Here is a 16,339-nt window from a genome sequence, read left to right as displayed (position 1 = left end):
TATATACGTATATACTCGTTCTTTTTTTTTTCTTTTTTTTTTCTTTCATTGTCTCTTTCCTCTTTCTTCCTTTGTTTTTATTAAGCATGACGATGGTTACCCTTCAACCTTCTATTGAGTCTGTTCCAGTACCTGGTACAGGTATTGCTAATTTACCTAATCAACGTCACAAGATAGTAGCCAAGAATGGTGCTAACTTTACTTTAATGGTTTGTGGTAAGAGATATAAATAGATAAATAGATAAATAGATATTGATATAAAATGATAGGTGAATCAGGGGTTGGTAAAACAACATTTGTTAATACGCTTTTTACAACAACCATTAAAGAACCGAAGAATTTAAATAAAAGACGTATAAATAAGACGCCTTCAAAGACTGTTCAAATTCAAATCACTAAATCAGGTATGTGTGTGTGTGTATATATATATTGCAGGTATGTCGTCTTTTATGCCTGCCTCCTAATAAGTACGCATCCTAATAGAACTAGAAGAAAAAATGTTCAAGGTCAAATTAACTGTAATTGATACTCCTGGATTTGGTGACTATGTAAATAATCGTCATAGTTGGATTCCGATAATCGATTTTATTGACGATCAGCATGAAAATTATATGAGACAAGAACAACAGCCTTGTCGTAAAGGTGTTATGGATATGCGGGTTCATTGCTGTCTTTATTTTATAAAGCCTACTGGTCACACGTAAGCTATTTATTCTTGAGTGAAAAGGGGCTTGTTTAAATAATAATATTCTACATAGTTTATCACCTTTAGATGTTGAGATGATGAAAAGGTTGGGTTCGCGTGTTAATTTAATTCCGGTTATCGCTAAAGCAGATACTTTAACACCTTCTGATTTAGCCAAATTTAAGCAAAACGTAAATAATTCTCCTTTACATATTTTCTTTTTTTTTCTCCTCCTTAACATCTTTCTCCTTTATAGGTTAGAGACGTGATTGCTGCTCAAAATATTCAATGTTACTCTGCCCCTATTGAAAGTGATGATGAAGCGACAATGAAGCGTAATATTAATATTATGGCAGCTATGCCTTTTTGCTGTCATTGGCTCTACACAAGATATAAAATTGCCTAATGGTCGCATAGCCAAAGGACGTGCATATTCATGGGGAGTCGCTGAAGTAGAAAACGATGAACATTGCGACTTTAAAAAACTAAGAAGTTTATTGATTCGTACACATATGCTGGATTTAATTACAACTACAGAAGAAACTCATTATGAAAAATTATCGTCAAATGCAAATGGAGACTCGTAAATTTGGTGATCCACGGTAAGAAGGAAGGATTTTTTTTTTAAAAAAAAAAATAAAATAAAATAACAGTAAATATTAATATCAATTAAATAGTATTGAAAAGGATGAAAATGCTAAATTTGCTGAAGAGGAAGAGGCTCTTAGAATTACTTTTACTGATAAAGTTAAAGCTGAAGAAACTCGTTTCCGTCTCTGGGAACAACAGGTAAATAATCTAAGAAAAAGGAGAAAAAAAAAAGTATAATTTACTCATCTAATGTATATATAAAAGCTCCTATCTGAAAGAGACCGTTTACATAAAGAATTAGAAGCCCAGAATGAAAGAATTAAAGAATTACAATATGAAATTGAGGCTTACTATAATCAACGTGATTCTCCAAGAAACATTAGAAAATAAAGAAAATAAACTTTTTTTTTTTTATTTGTTTCATAATAGAATAAATAGTAATTCGTTATTTTAAGCATTTTTTTAAATTTTTTTTTTTTTTTTTTTTTTTTTTTTTTTTTTTTTTTTTTTTTTTTAATTATTTCTTTTTTTTTATGTATTCAAGAAATACCGTTATTCAATAATAATAGATTTTCACCTGATTCGAAATTCACACCTAATTGTAATTCAATGAATGAAACAGCAAATAATGAATGGCTAACTTTTGTTCATTCAGAAGTTGGTTCATCTCTCTCTGATTTCAATGACGACATTTTACATAAGAGACATAGTTATAAAACATCTATTGATGCTGATAATAATGATAATAAACAAGCCCCATCTCAACGTGAATCGCTTCAAGTAATGCCCACACAAAGCAACTAGATCTCATCCTTCCTGATCCTCTACTTGTTTTTGTGGAAAGCCTGCTCATAGAAGTTTTACGTTAGAATATGGCCTATCCTTGAATGTACAGTTATAACTTAGGATCCTTCTACCATTACCGATTCAATTACCAGTATTAAAAGTAAATTCATTTGTGGCTTTCATGTCCATGAACGATCATGGAATGAATTTCGTGAACAGCTTAAAAAGGGCCATACAGTCAACTCAGAATTTTCTGAACTTCGTACATGCCCACTTTATAACTTTACTTATTGCACCGTCTTTCACTTGACAAATTCTTATCTTTTAGAACCACCTACCAAGTTGCCTGATTGCTTTTGTCAACGACCTGTTGTTATGCGATTCAAAAATAATCTTATTCAATTTGTTTGTAAAAACATCAGTGTAGACGGTGCTCGTAAATGCAGCTGGATTTTGCCTGCTAATGAAGTTGCCTTCCCTCGTCCTCAACATCGCATTCATACTCGTGTAAGTCAAGATATCTATCTTGATCAGAAACAAGAAAAGAAAAAGTCTTTATCAAATACTAGACAATCAGACATCATTACAGAAAAACCTTCTACTTCATCTACTAGTTCTTCTACACCTCATCCAGTTAAAACAATGAAAGAGCAACATAAATTTGATTTATTAGCTGCCTTGTCTGCTTCTTCATCGATTAAAGACGAACAAAACCAAATGAAACAACTACCGCCTATAAAGTCTTTGATTGTACCCACCTGTGTTATGGTTAAAAAGAAAAAGCGAGAGCAACAAGAAAAAGAGAAACAAGTCTCCTATAAATTTGTTTCCCCTACTTCTTCTCCTTCGTTATCCTCCTCCTCCTCAGCCTCACCTTCTCTCCATTCATCTACTGTAACTTCACCTGTAACTGAACATGTTAACCTTACATCAGCCATAGACCATCATGACGAGATCATTGCTCTACGTAAAGAACTAGAGACAGTTAAGATCCAAGTAGAACAAGTCCTACAAGATAACATCAAGCTTAGATCAGAACATGAACAATCCCTAAGAGATAACAACCAGAAAGATGAATTCATTCAAGACTTAACAAATAAGCTGCAACGACACAAGGACAAGCTTGCAGAATTTCAAACAATACTTTATCGTAATAAAAATGAAAATGATGAGGAAGTGATACTAAGAATGAATTGTCAAGAACGCTTATCAAATATTGAATTAGAAGTCGTTCATTGGATGAATGAAAATGAAAAATTAAAAGAAGAATTATATCTTTGTCGTGAAGAGAATAAAAAATTAAGTACAGAGGATGAACGAACGAAATGTAAAGTTTGTTTTAATCGAAATATTGAGTATATTTTATTACCTTGTTTTCATTTTGGTAAGTATTATTTATTGTGATTTTTACTAGTCGACTTAATTTTTTTTTTTTGTATATATATCTATTTTAGCCTATTGTCAACCTTGTGCTTCTAAATTAACAGAATGTGCAGTATGCAGAAAATCTATTCAAAGTGTGCAAAGAGTCTACACTTGTTAAGAAGAAGAAAACAAATCCCTTTATTTATATCACATATAGAAAATGATACCCTATTTCTTTCACTTTTATTAATTACATGATACTTGATAATAATTAGTTATTTTCTTTATTATAAAAAAAAAAAAAAAAAAGGATATTTTCCCTTCCTCCCTATCCCTCCTCCCCCCCTTTTTTTTATTATTATTATTATTGTTATTATTGTTATAAATATTATAATTGCGTACATATTCCTTAATAAATAAGATTTTTTATATGTGATGAGAAGAAGGATTTACCATTTGTGAAACAGTGGCAATAACTTCACTATCCAATTCATCCAACTCATATATTCCTCCTTTCTTTGTCGTTAAATTTAAATCATTCATAAATAAAGATTGACCAAGATGTGTTTTCATCTCTCTTGCATATCGCTCTTTATCTTGATTTGCCAACTCGATCCAAGGCTGTCGTTCCTGATCTGTTAATGACCGCCACCGCACACCAATTTCTCGACTAATCTCTACAAGTCTAGCCTCTGGGGACTCCCTTTTTAAAGTAGGTCTCATTTCTTTTGCAAATGCAAGTAGCCAGACATGGGATGCTTTGGTAATAAGCCATTATTCTTCTTTCGTCCTCTTGGGTCACGTACATACTGATGATGATGATGATGTGAAGGCTTTGATGCTATCGCAGTCGTTGATTTCTTACTATTATCATTGTTATATTAGAATTGGTATTCAGATAAGAAGCTCGTTTTGTATGTGCTTCCTTCATTTCTGCTTTTGAACGTCTTGTATAAATAATGTTGGCATTATTATGTTTTTCTTTTAATTTTGATTCTTCTTTAAAATAATGGTCCTTTTGTTCCTAATTCAACAATAAATAATATATAATAAAAATTGTGAGTGGGTGAGTGCCTTTTTTTTTTTTTTGTTATTACCGGTGGTAGTTCTTTCCAACGTTGACTAATGGATTTACTTATTTCACCTGAACTTAATCCTCGATTTACGTTATGACGTCTCATGTCACGATTAAATAATAAATAAGCATTAGGTGGCCGTTTGATTTTTTCAGGTATTTCACCATAATTCTTCTTCATCATCTTAGGCTGCTTCACTGGGTCGTTATTGGTATTAAATGAAAGAGATTCAAGTGCTGCTGCTTCCGCTGCGGCAGAATAAGTAAGGTGATAAGATGGAAGTAATTTTTGTTCATAATAGAATGAAGAAGAAGAAGAAGAAGAAGAGGAAGTAGGATCGACTAGTAAGGGTGGTACCTTATTGTAAAGTTGTTGGGACGAAATAGGTATTGATCGTTCGGAATAATCATGGAAGAAGGAGTCGTAAAAGAAGAAGATGGATTGATACACTGGTTATGAAATTCTTCCGCCTTTTGGTTTTTCCAGTCCTCTTTCTCTGTCACTTGTTGATTCGAAATAAATAGTTGTTGATCGGTTGTCGCTTCATCATTATGTCGATTGTCATTGTATAGATAAAGCTAGAATTAGATGTTTGTTCGTGAAATGTACCGATCGACATTAAAAAAAAAAAATAAAAAAAATAAAAATAAGAAGAAGAAAAAAAAAAGAACAAGTGGCTCATTTATTATGTGCCTTAAGGGGTGGGAATATATACTCTTTTTTTTTTTTTTTTTTTTTTTTTGTAACTTGGAATATCATTTCAGTATAAACATCTTTTCTTTTTTTTTTCAAGTATATATATAATTGTTATCAAAAGCTTTATATATGTATGTATATATGTACGTGTTGATTGTAAATTATTTTCTTAACTAATTTGACTTGAATCCAAGTAAGTTTTATGTATAAAGTAAGCATTATGCAGTATTAAAGTAACAAAGAGAAATGATAAGCTTTAATTCTTTTACATAGTGTTACTATGACAATTATTAAATGAAATCCGAGTTTTTTTTTTTTTTTTTTTTTTTTTTTTTTTTTTTTTTTTTTTTTTTTTCCTCTAAAATAAAAGGGGCAGGATTCTAATAGCTTTCTCGAACATTATTTGTATTGTAGAAGCTTTTTTAACAAACAAAGAAAATAAACTCAGTTACAAAAAAAAAATAAATATTTATAAATGTTGATGAGTTACTTCAGGGTAGACACAAGATGATAAATGTATCAAATTCATTTAAACGATTTACAAAGACAGTAGTAAAACTAGTTCCTAATTTATTTTTCAAAAATTTCCTTATCAAAATACGTGTTATAATTTAACACTGAAAAAAAATATTATTTTGGATTAATAATAAAATCTGATAAATTATTAAAGCTTTTTTTTTTTTTTTTTTTGTTCTAATTTAACGTCATAGATCATAAGCATGGATATTAATAATTCAAGCATATATTTTGATTGGTTAAAGTTATTTTATAAAATAAACAATGTTAATTTTATTTCTTTTTTTTTTTTTTTTATTTTTGTGTTGTTTTTTTTTCTTCAAAAAAAAAAAAAAAAAAAAATTGTCAATAGCGAGTCACGACGGAAATGTCTGGTAATGCAAATTAAAAACATAATTATTAATAATCAAACATAAAAGTGATAAATACTCTATTTTTTTTTTTTTTCGTATCTTTTTTTAACCTTTTTTCTTCCTTTTTTTTTTTTTTTTTTTTTTTTTATTTCAGCTATTCAACGACTTCGACAAATACATACATCCATAAAAAAGATGCCACCACTTCCTAAACCTACAAAGAAAGAATATGATTATATTGTGATTGGTGCTGGTTCTGGCGGTATGGCAGGCGCTAGAAGAGCAGCGGGTGTTCATGGTGCCAGTGTTGCTATGATTGAAAAACACAGTGTTCTCGGTGGAACCTGTGTGAATGTGGGTTGTGTCCCTAAAAAAGTAATGTGGAATACAGCCTCCATCTTTGAAACTTTACGTCAGGCTAAAGGTTATGGTTATGAGTTTAGCGACGTTAAATTTGATTGGAATACAATTAAACAAAAACGAGATGCTTATATTCAACGTTTAAATGGTATCTATGATAGAAATGCTGAAAGAGAAAATGTAGAGCATTTCCATGGTTATGCCTCCTTTGTTGATAACAACACCCTTCGTGTCGAGAGTCGCGATAACGATCATTCTACTTTTGAAATCAAGGGGAAAAAATTTTTGATTGCTACGGGTAGTCATGCTATTGTACCTAATATCCCTGGGGCTGAGCTTGGTATCACGTCAGATGGATTCTTTGAGTTAGAACATCAACCTAAACGTGTGGCTGTGGTAGGTACAGGCTACATTGGTATTGAGTTAGCTGGTATTTTCCATTCCCTTGGATCAAACGTTACTGTCTTTTCCCGTACAAAACAAATCTTGAGAAAGTTTGATACGATTATTAAGGATACTTTATTGGACCACATGCAGAAAGTAGGTGTTCAGTTTACATTTGATTCTAAGGTCACTGCCTTGAGAAAGACAGATACAGGGATCACTGTTGAATTTGAATCTGATGGTGAAAAGGGTCAACTTGAAGTTGATTGTGTTCTTTGGGCTGTGGGTCGTGCTGCTTCTACAGATGGATTAAATTTAGATGCCGTTGGTGTGAAATTGAATGAAAAGAAACAAATTATTGTTGATGAATATCAAAATACAACTGCAGAAAATATTTATGCCCTTGGTGATGTTATTGGAAAAGCTGAATTGACTCCAGGTAATATAAGAAATAGAAATAGAAATATACACAACACATTAGCCATGAGGTGAGATAAATACTTATTTTATATACATATTATATTTTTTTAATATCTAGTTGCAATTGCTGCTTCTCGTAAATTGAGTGATCGTCTCTTTGGTGTCCCAAGTTTGAGAAAGCTAAATTGGATTATGTAAATATCCCTACTGTCGTTTTTCTCATCCTACATCAGGTACCATTGGTTACACTGAAGAAGAAGCTCGTAAGAAGTTTGGTGATGACAATATTAAGGTCTATACATCTCGATTTGGTAACATGTATTTCAGTGTCCTTGATGAAAAGGAACCTACTGCCTATAAGATTATCGTAACTGGACCCGAAGAAAAGGTAGTGGGTCTTCACATCATTGGTAGAGGAAGTGATGAAATCCTTCAAGGTTTTGGTGTAGCTATTCGTATGGGTGCAACTAAGGCTGATTTTGATAATTGTGTTGCTATTCATCCAACATCTGCTGAAGAATTGGTAAGAATTTTGTTTAAAAAAAAATATATATTTATTTAAAGCCTTATTGGACTCATTATTCTTTTTTTTTGTTTCCATATAACAGGTTACTATGCGATATAATTATACATTAAAAAAAATGCTTATTTAAATTATTACAATTATAAAGTGAAAATAAGATTATACATTGCTAGTATAGAAATATAAATAATATTTATGGAATAAATCCATTATGTTTATTACACTAATGTCCTTTTATTGCAACACGTGATGCTACAAGTCTTATAACAAGCAATCAGAGAAGCATTCATTCCTTTTCAAGGAACTATAAAACTGTCTTTATATTATTTTTCATGTAGTTTTGTTTAAGTGATAATAAATAATTATTTAAATCTTTATCCATAACTTCTCTAATCAAAACTCCCTTTTCATTAAACCATGTTGTCATGTTTGGATTAACTACAGATTGAACGGTCTTTCCTTTTACTCGATCACTATAAACCATTGTAAGCTTATACAAAGGTGAGGTTTTATCAAATTCTGATGATATTTTCAATGTGCCTGTAACCTAATCATATAGTCAGAATACATTTTTCTTTCTCTTTCTTTTTTTTTTTTTTTTTTTTCTTAATTTACCTTTCCATCTACTTTTTGATGACCAACAAAGATTTCCCCTTTTTCAACAAAATATGTATATACAAGCAATATTGATTGAAGGATCCAATAAACAATAACACACATTGTAGTTACATGAAGTGCCTCATTAAAACTTGTTTTATACTCATTCAAGAATGCGCCTCCTGCAATAAAGCAAGATATAAATCCAAGAATTAACTTGAAATCAGTATGCACATGAGATTGAGTAAAGTGTTGTTCTTTTGAATAATACTATTTAAAAGGGAATCATTTAATTACTCGAATTTCTTTATCCTTTCTACTCTCACCCCTCCCCTTCTCCTCTTTTTTTTTTTTTTTTTTTTAAGAATAAAATATTTTCATGTGTCTAATATTTTACACGAGAAAGCTCATCATCAACAGCATTCCTTAATTGAGTAGCATCATATTTATTAGTTACTTCAACTGGGTCAAGTGCTTCTTCTAAATGAATTTTAAATAATTTAAAACAAATGATTCTATCTTGGTAATTTAAATGTACCTTTAGTTATTGTTTGGGTCATTTTTTAAAGAATAAAAAATAAAGGGAGGAGGAGGAGAAGGGAGGAAAATAAAAAATGGTGCATATATCATTTAACGCGATGATGATTACTACTGCCACGTCGCCCAATTAAAGAGCCGCTTTATAACACAACGACGACTCTCTGTCTCTCTCTCTCTTTTATTTATTTATTTATTTATTTAAGCTATGTAATTCGGAATAAAGTATCTTGATACAGCCGTCATCCTCTGTCGTCTTCTCTTTTTTCCTTTTTATACAACCTGACTTTTTTCTTTTGCTGCTTGCTGCTGCATTGTCCTGTAAGGAACTTGTGTATCGCTTGCGTTGCGGTAAGGAGATGACAATGAAAGAGGGTTCATGACGGTACATAAATGGCATATCTTATAAAAGAGTATTATAATGTTAAATGAATGAATATTGGTAAAATAAAGATAGAAGAGAGAGATATATATATATTTATATATTTATATATTTATATATTTTTTTTCCTCTCTCCACTTTATGTATTGCTTTTATGAAATAATGAAATTCTTTGTAACGGTCATTATCTTTTAATTTAATTGTTTAAAATTGAGTAAAATAATAATAAAATAAATCTAAAAAAAAAAAGAAAAAAAAAAAAAAAAAGAAAAGAATAGCTTAAAAATACACTTATTTAAAAATAAACAAAAGTATCGTAAAAAGAAAGGGAGGACGGGGAAAGTAACGCGAAAGACCATGTTAAAAGGATACCAGCAATGGTGAAATAGTAACATACTTTGTGGAAAAAAAAATATACATGTATTATGTATCTATGCTAGGATATACGAATAGAGTAAAATAATAATAATAATATTCTACTTAAAACAGCAGTAGTCAATTGTATTCATTACAATAAATCTAAAAATATGTTCTTTAATGTAGTATGTATTGTTATTATTTGGTCTGTCAAAATTAGACTAATAAAAAAAAAAGACATTCTTCAATAGTCATAGTTATTATAAAGTAACGATTTTAAACTAGTACATGGCTTCAGAACAAAGAAGAAATCACTCGGAAATAATATATTAGATTCTTAAATAATAAACAAGTCGTCTTGGGAAGAGAAGAAAAAAAAATACTTTATATACAAGCTATAACTTGGTCACTTTAAAATGCTGCAATAACTATCCTGAAAACGATATTATGTTCTTCTTTTTTGATATATTACGCTTTATAGCAAAGTACCTTTATTATCATTCAAGTTCCTAAATATCAATTAATTATCCTGTAATACACATCATGTACCTCTTCCTCTCTTCTTCTTCTCTCTCTCTCTCTGTCTGTCTCTGTCTGTCTCTTTCTGCTTTATCTTTATTAATCTAACTTGGACATAGGCTCGATATATTATTAAAAGTGCTCACAAAAAAAAATCATCATTAAATTTATTAATAAATTTGTTTAACCGTACATTATTAGGCTTAAGATATAAATAGAGATTAAACGTGTTATTATTTAATAAGATATAGAAAGAAGAAAAAAATGGAGAGGGAAGAAAGAGGGTAAAAAAAAAAAATACTATTATTATTATTATTATTATTATTATTAATATTATTACTATTATTACTATTATTATGCCTTTTTTTTATGGGCAGTTATCTGCAAGTTGTCCAATACAAGTAGCTACAACCACATTGCCTTTAATATTAGAGATCTTAAAGACAGCTTGAAGAATAGCAGCAATACCTTGACCAGCGATTAAACCACCAGCTGCACTGAACATCAAGTCCTCATGGGCTTCTGGATCCACACGTTTCCAGATCTTACCACCTAACCAACCAAGGAACATAGAAAAGGGAACCTCAGGTTGAGGGTTAATCATGGAGATACCGATAGCACTAATGGAGGGGAAGTAACGATGATACTTTTGAGGTAAGAGGAACTGACGACAGAGGGGTAAGACAACAGCAGCGACAGCACAAACAATAGTAGCAATAATAGATCCTTTACTAAGAGGATCACCATTACCAGTCAACAATAATGTCACGTTTTTCCATGCAGTGACAGCGACTAAACCAAATTCACAGTCAGAGGCTTCAATATCAGGGTCAATGATACAAGGATAAGCTTCAGCGAATAAGATAAAGAAACCGACAGCAACGGCAATAGCGAAAAAGGAGGCAACCAATTGAGCAAGGAATTGAGATCGTGGTGAGGCACCTACAAGTTGACCTGTCTTCAAGTCACCTACCATGTCGACAGCTTGAGAGGCAGCTGAAGCGGAGATGTTACCAGCCATCAAGTTATTCTTCATGACTGCATTTTGATTTTCTGCAGGCATCTTTGCAAATACCAATTGGGACATCTTACCGATAGATCCAACAGGGTTGATATCTGTTTCACCGGAGGCTTGAATACCAACAAATGAAAGAATAAAACCTAAAATAACGGCAATCAGCGATTGATAGACGGGCATACCAAAGTATCTACCCATAATAGCACAAGTAAAGACGATAGAGACAAATGTACCCGATACCCACCAGGAGGCAGGCACTAATTGGTCCGGAGCAAAGATTTCATTTTCATCTACCTGTGAATTGTAACGGTTATTTTGTTCATCTGTTAATGTTGAACGGAGAACGATGCGACGGAAATAGTTAACACCACGCATAAACGCAAGTCGAAGCTCTTCAACACCACCCTTCACGCCACGCCAAAGAGAATCGTAATGAAGGAAAAGTTCAGTGAAGGCTGAAAGTGCCATGAGGGCAATACCAGGCCATAAAAAGAAACGATTTGTTGTGTCACCAGCAGCATTGAAGCCCAAAGGTGCAATAAAGGTACCATTTTGGACAAGAAGAGGACCAATAATACCATAGATAACAACTGATGAAATAAAGAAGGAAAGAACAGTAGAACCAGGTGTCATTAAGCCTGCTCCAAAGAATGGAAAATCCCAACAGAAATACCATCCCCAATCAAGATCAGCACTCATCAAAGGGGTGTAATTAGCAGCATTACCAATATAATAGAAGATATGAACTAATAAAAAAAAATTGTGTAAATATATTTATATATGATATGAATCTAAGGTTGACTATATATATATATACATATATACTTACGTATATCTAAGAAAGGAAGCCAGAAGGAAATAAGCTTCCAAAAGAATGAAAGAAGGAACCAAAAACCCATCCAACGAGCTTTCTGCATTGCTTTTTTCTCACCTTCCATAGTATCATGAAGGGAAAGAATGGTGATAGCAGCGGCACGAGGAGTAGGGAAAGTTAAATCTTGTTTAACAACAAAGTGATTACGAAGAGGAACAGCAAAGAATAAACCATAGAATGCACAAGAGATTGTGAAAAGAAGAAGAGCAACAGCATCATCTCTAGGCGTTGTCATGAGACCAAGCTTATACATGGCAGGAATACCAGAAACAAAACCAGCAGCAAGACCGCCAGCGGTTGTTGCTGCTGATTGCGCAGAACAGTTTTCTTTTGGACCAAAATAACCACCACCCCATTTAGGAGGAAGTATTCTTGATAAGGGCTTTAAAATAGCAAAAGAAAAAATGGCACCAAAGAGTGATGCACCAAATGTCCAACCAATCTTCAAACCGAGATATGTGTTAGATGCAGCTAATTTAAATAGAAAGATGATATATTAGTATTTTTCTTTACATTTGCTTTCATATATATATATATATATATATATGTATTTATGATATGGAACGCGCTTAATACCAACTAAACAACCAAGTAAGGAACCGACAATAGAAGCACGCCAAGTGAAATGAAATTCCTCAGTAACACGGTTGAATGAAGACTTTTCATGAGCTTGATTGTCTATACTATCTCCATCTCTAATATAATCTTTCTTTTCGTCTCTAAATGATGATGTCGTTGGAGAATCCAATTCGAATTTTTCATTAACGACAGCAGGCGTTGTCATAATATGTTTTGTATATACTCTTTTGTAGTTGTTTTATTTTACGTTAACAAGTAAACACGTATATATAAATACTATAGTTGATTAAAGGAATATGTATGTATGTATAAATGTATGCCTGTATGTATATATACTTATATATGTATATATATTTAAATTAAAATATCTTTAAAGAAGAAGAAAATGAAAAAGAAAAAAGAAGAGTAAAATGTGATAAAACGATTATTTTATTTTATTTTATTTATAACTCGTTCTAATTGATATTTTAATGATATACAATTACTGTTGCATCCTCATATGATTCTTAAATTATTATTGTAATGATAAAGATTGGCCCATATTTCGCACGATATAAGCTGGTACAACTATGAAAAGGGACTTGCTTCTTTTTTTTTTCCCGTGAATTTTTCTCTAAAAGGCAAGCATAAAAAACTTAATATCATCTCTGGTTTGACATACTTTGCCCTTAATCGGGAAATTCTTCCCTAAAAAAGATAGTCTTTAAATTTAATGTCATTTGCCTCTTTTTTTTTCATTTCGTTTTGATTACTAATTTTGGACTTTAGCATTGATTACCAGATCATAGTTTTAACAATAGTTATTTTTTTTTTTTCAATCAATATATGTAAATATCGATACAGATATAATAATGCCCTTTATTTTGTTTCTCTTAAATCTAAATGATTAAAGATACTATATTACTTACTATAACTATCTCTAATGTAATAATAATGAGCATGAATAAATGTGTTTATATTATGTAGGACTAAAAAATTTCCTTAAAAAAAAATAAAATAAATAAAAAACAGAGAGTCGTACGCTTAAAATTCTTCATCTTCTTTTCGTTCCTTAATATGTGTATGAAAAAAAAAAAAGAAATAGTAAAAATTGCTATAGACAGTAATATCTTTCTTTTTTTTATTTTGGATAGATTTTTATTATAGAAAGTGAAGAAGAAAGTCATACTTTATCTCTCTCTCTCCTTCACACACGCATACAATTTTCTCTTTTTCTAATTACATAATATATCAGTATTTCTTTGTGATAGCAATTTTGTTTTCTAGACTCAGAAGGTATCTAGTTAACTGATGAACATTACACAGAATATGAGTTAAAGCTGATCTGTTAAATGATTGGAACTTTTCTTCTCCATGTAACCAATAATTTGCTGGTTGCAAACCCAAAGAAAAAAAAAAGGAAAATTAAGTTTATTAGGCTTTATTTATTATAATAACATGAATCTCGTTTACTATTATATTCTTGATTAAGAGTAATAGACTTTTCTATCAGTAAACAAAGGCATCTTATATATTAAACCTAAATATGTCTATTATGGATCTGAAAATCAATAAATCTATTTCAATATCCGTGTATAACAGTATAGAAAAAAAAAAGTACCCATTCATATAAAAAAAAACGCTTATCTATTACACAAACTTACACTGATTATTGGTTTTTTTTTCGCAGCACAAATATACAAATATCTATCTTTTATTTTTTGCATGTTATTTTTAGTTTTTGTGCACCAGTTTTAATTTTTCTTTACAAAAAAAATAAAAAAAAAAGTAAACCTTATTTAATTTTGTAAAGTCCAATTGAGCGCAAGCTGTTTTAACCACTAAATTCACTCAGACTAGTTCATAATATAGAAAGTAGAAAAACAACTCCTCTCTTCCTTTCGGGCATATAGGACCAAAAAAAATGTAAAGATAGAAAGTATAAAAAGGAAATGCATATATTATAAGCTAGTATATTGGTAACCAATAATAATAATGATGTTTCAATAATAATCATGCTATGCTATATATCAAATCTATGAGGAATTATGTTTGCTAAAAGGACTAATTTTTTTCAATGTATTCCTTTAATATGTTCGCCTATTAATTGATTTGAGGATATTTGGAACGTTAGTAATTACATGTTCTAATATTCGCTTTTACTTGTATAAAAATAATTAGAGATTGCGTGTTGAAATTGTTTAGGTTGCGTATAACAATTGATTATTTTACGCATGCGTTTATGGGCAACACAATTATAAAAAAAGGGAAATACATGATGCTTAACCTATTTATGGCAATCCTTGAATGCTACCAGCAACAGGTTAATATTATGCTCTATGGTAAGATATTCCTATTTTATATATATGTATATACATATATCGATCTTAAATTTCGACTAGAATGGTTCGATTAGATCAACAAATAACGAGTATTATAAAATTATGGAAAATCATATCTATAATTACAAATATCGAAATAAAGAGTTGCATTGTCCATTATAAAGATAAATTCCTGTCATAATGCGCTTATTAAAGATGACCTTGACATTTATAATCAATTTCAAAACATGCATACCAAATCTTCCGACTTTTTATTGTATTTTTATGGCATTATTCTTACTTGCTTTTTGCTATTGAGAAAAAAAGCTACTTTGCCAGAAATACAAATCATGTCTGTATTTTACATTAGTTAAACGTTGTACATTGATTTCTCTAATATATGTGGAAGGTATATTAACAAAATAGTTATATCTGTGCACAAAAATAAATTTAAAAAAAAAGGATATCAAGGGTAGCTTTTTATTTATTTTATTCTTCTTTTTTATATATAAAAGCAATTCAGATCAGCTTATTATATTAGCACTACCGTGTCCTACTAATATATTTTACAATATATCACTAAATAAGATGACTGTTGAGTTTTATAGAAAGGATAATTGTGCATAATTTATGTGTAATAATAATGCTTCTTATTATAGTGCTGTTTATTATAATGCAGCATATACAAGTTCTGGTCAGCAAAATTTAGTTCAGGGACTACTGCCTTTATTTTATTTTATTTTTTTAAAAAAAAGCTTCTAATTTAAGACCAGTTACAACCTTTATTGATGCATACTCTGCAATAAAAAAAACACTATAAGATATTGACTATTATTCAAAAATAGTTAGAAACCAATTCCAGCTTTCTCTTTAAAAGCTTATTGTACAAGTATTATTATTATTATTTAAAATGCGATTTGTTGAGTTACTATAAAAGTAATTAAGAGCACGAATCAAAGCTTAGTTTTTGATACACAATACCATCCAAACAATACAATAGATATTTATACAGGTTCTTATTAATTAAAGATAGTCAAATATATAGTTTGATCCAGTTAAATTCTGCTGTTCTTCTGATAGTGATTGTTCTTATATTATATCTTGGTCGGGGAATATTTGTGTAACTTGTAATATTTACTTGTAGTAGTAGTAGTAGTAATAGTAGCACTTATGTCTAGATGATTACATAATGTTGAAATGAGAAAAAAACTAATATTATATTAAATTTGAGTATAGTGTAAACTATATTCCAAGTTGATAAATATTTAAATGGTATCAAATTACATATATTTCAGTAATATAGAAAGTCTCCTTTTGCATAAATCGAAAAAAAAAATAAACTTAAAAGTGATTAATTTATCGTAGATTGATAGATTAGAACATACAGTGTTTCGCGTTTGAAAATAAAAAGAAAAAAAATT

The 16,339-nt window shown here is 30.4% G+C and overlaps 6 protein-coding genes across 6 annotated transcripts; 3 read left to right on the top strand and 3 right to left on the bottom strand.

The window, feature by feature from the left end:
- The first annotated feature begins 18 nt into the window (after nt 1-18).
- Nucleotides 19-1,667, top strand: BX663DRAFT_518899 (Septin-domain-containing protein). Its single transcript, XM_051528926.1, is given in 7 exon segments — nt 19-216; nt 270-404; nt 484-700; nt 759-876; nt 942-1,056; nt 1,076-1,247; nt 1,363-1,667. 7 exon segments carry the CDS (start codon nt 87-89, stop codon nt 1,511-1,513), a joined length of 1,038 nt encoding a protein of 345 aa, XP_051380178.1. The 5' UTR covers nt 19-86; the 3' UTR covers nt 1,514-1,667.
- Nucleotides 1,668-1,846: 179 nt separating this feature from the next.
- On the top strand, nt 1,847-3,765 carry BX663DRAFT_518894 (uncharacterized protein; the record flags this gene model as incomplete). The annotated part of the gene is made up of 3 exons (XM_051528925.1): nt 1,847-2,056; nt 2,183-3,446; nt 3,517-3,765. Coding segments are annotated over 3 exons (1,563 nt in total), but the record flags the coding sequence as incomplete, so codon positions are not given.
- BX663DRAFT_518892 (uncharacterized protein) lies at nt 3,706-4,639 on the bottom strand. Its single transcript, XM_051528924.1, has 4 exons — nt 4,525-4,639; nt 4,373-4,442; nt 4,178-4,268; nt 3,706-4,145 (listed from the first exon to the last, which is right to left on the bottom strand). The coding sequence occupies exons 1-4, from the start codon at nt 4,606-4,608 to the stop codon at nt 3,854-3,856; spliced, it is 537 nt and encodes a 178-aa protein (XP_051380176.1). The 5' UTR covers nt 4,609-4,639; the 3' UTR covers nt 3,706-3,853.
- Nucleotides 4,640-6,215: 1,576 nt separating this feature from the next.
- Nucleotides 6,216-7,885, top strand: BX663DRAFT_537739 (glutathione-disulfide reductase; the record flags this gene model as incomplete). Its single annotated transcript, XM_051530663.1, has 4 exons — nt 6,216-7,251; nt 7,351-7,401; nt 7,466-7,755; nt 7,841-7,885. Exons 1-4 carry the CDS (start codon nt 6,264-6,266, stop codon nt 7,883-7,885), a joined length of 1,374 nt encoding a protein of 457 aa, XP_051380175.1. The 5' UTR covers nt 6,216-6,263.
- Nucleotides 7,620-8,946, bottom strand: BX663DRAFT_545160 (microsomal signal peptidase 25 kDa subunit-domain-containing protein). The gene is made up of 5 exons (XM_051530920.1): nt 8,891-8,946; nt 8,750-8,832; nt 8,371-8,622; nt 7,841-8,302; nt 7,620-7,755 (listed from the first exon to the last, which is right to left on the bottom strand). Exons 1-4 carry the CDS (start codon nt 8,910-8,912, stop codon nt 8,060-8,062), a joined length of 600 nt encoding a protein of 199 aa, XP_051380174.1. The 5' UTR covers nt 8,913-8,946; the 3' UTR covers nt 7,620-7,755; nt 7,841-8,059.
- A 1,533-nt stretch (nt 8,947-10,479) lies between these two features.
- Nucleotides 10,480-13,023, bottom strand: BX663DRAFT_477422 (OPT oligopeptide transporter protein-domain-containing protein). Its single transcript, XM_051524284.1, has 3 exons — nt 12,616-13,023; nt 11,995-12,510; nt 10,480-11,911 (listed from the first exon to the last, which is right to left on the bottom strand). The coding sequence occupies exons 1-3, from the start codon at nt 12,821-12,823 to the stop codon at nt 10,515-10,517; spliced, it is 2,121 nt and encodes a 706-aa protein (XP_051380173.1). The 5' UTR covers nt 12,824-13,023; the 3' UTR covers nt 10,480-10,514.
- Nucleotides 13,024-16,339: the final 3,316 nt, after the last annotated feature.

This window comes from Cokeromyces recurvatus (assembly GCF_025118155.1).
Source record: "Cokeromyces recurvatus strain NRRL 2243 chromosome Unknown BX663scaffold_25, whole genome shotgun sequence".
Classification (NCBI taxonomy): domain Eukaryota; kingdom Fungi; phylum Mucoromycota; class Mucoromycetes; order Mucorales; family Mucoraceae; genus Cokeromyces; species Cokeromyces recurvatus.
This window is presented reverse-complemented; position numbering and strand designations above follow the sequence as displayed.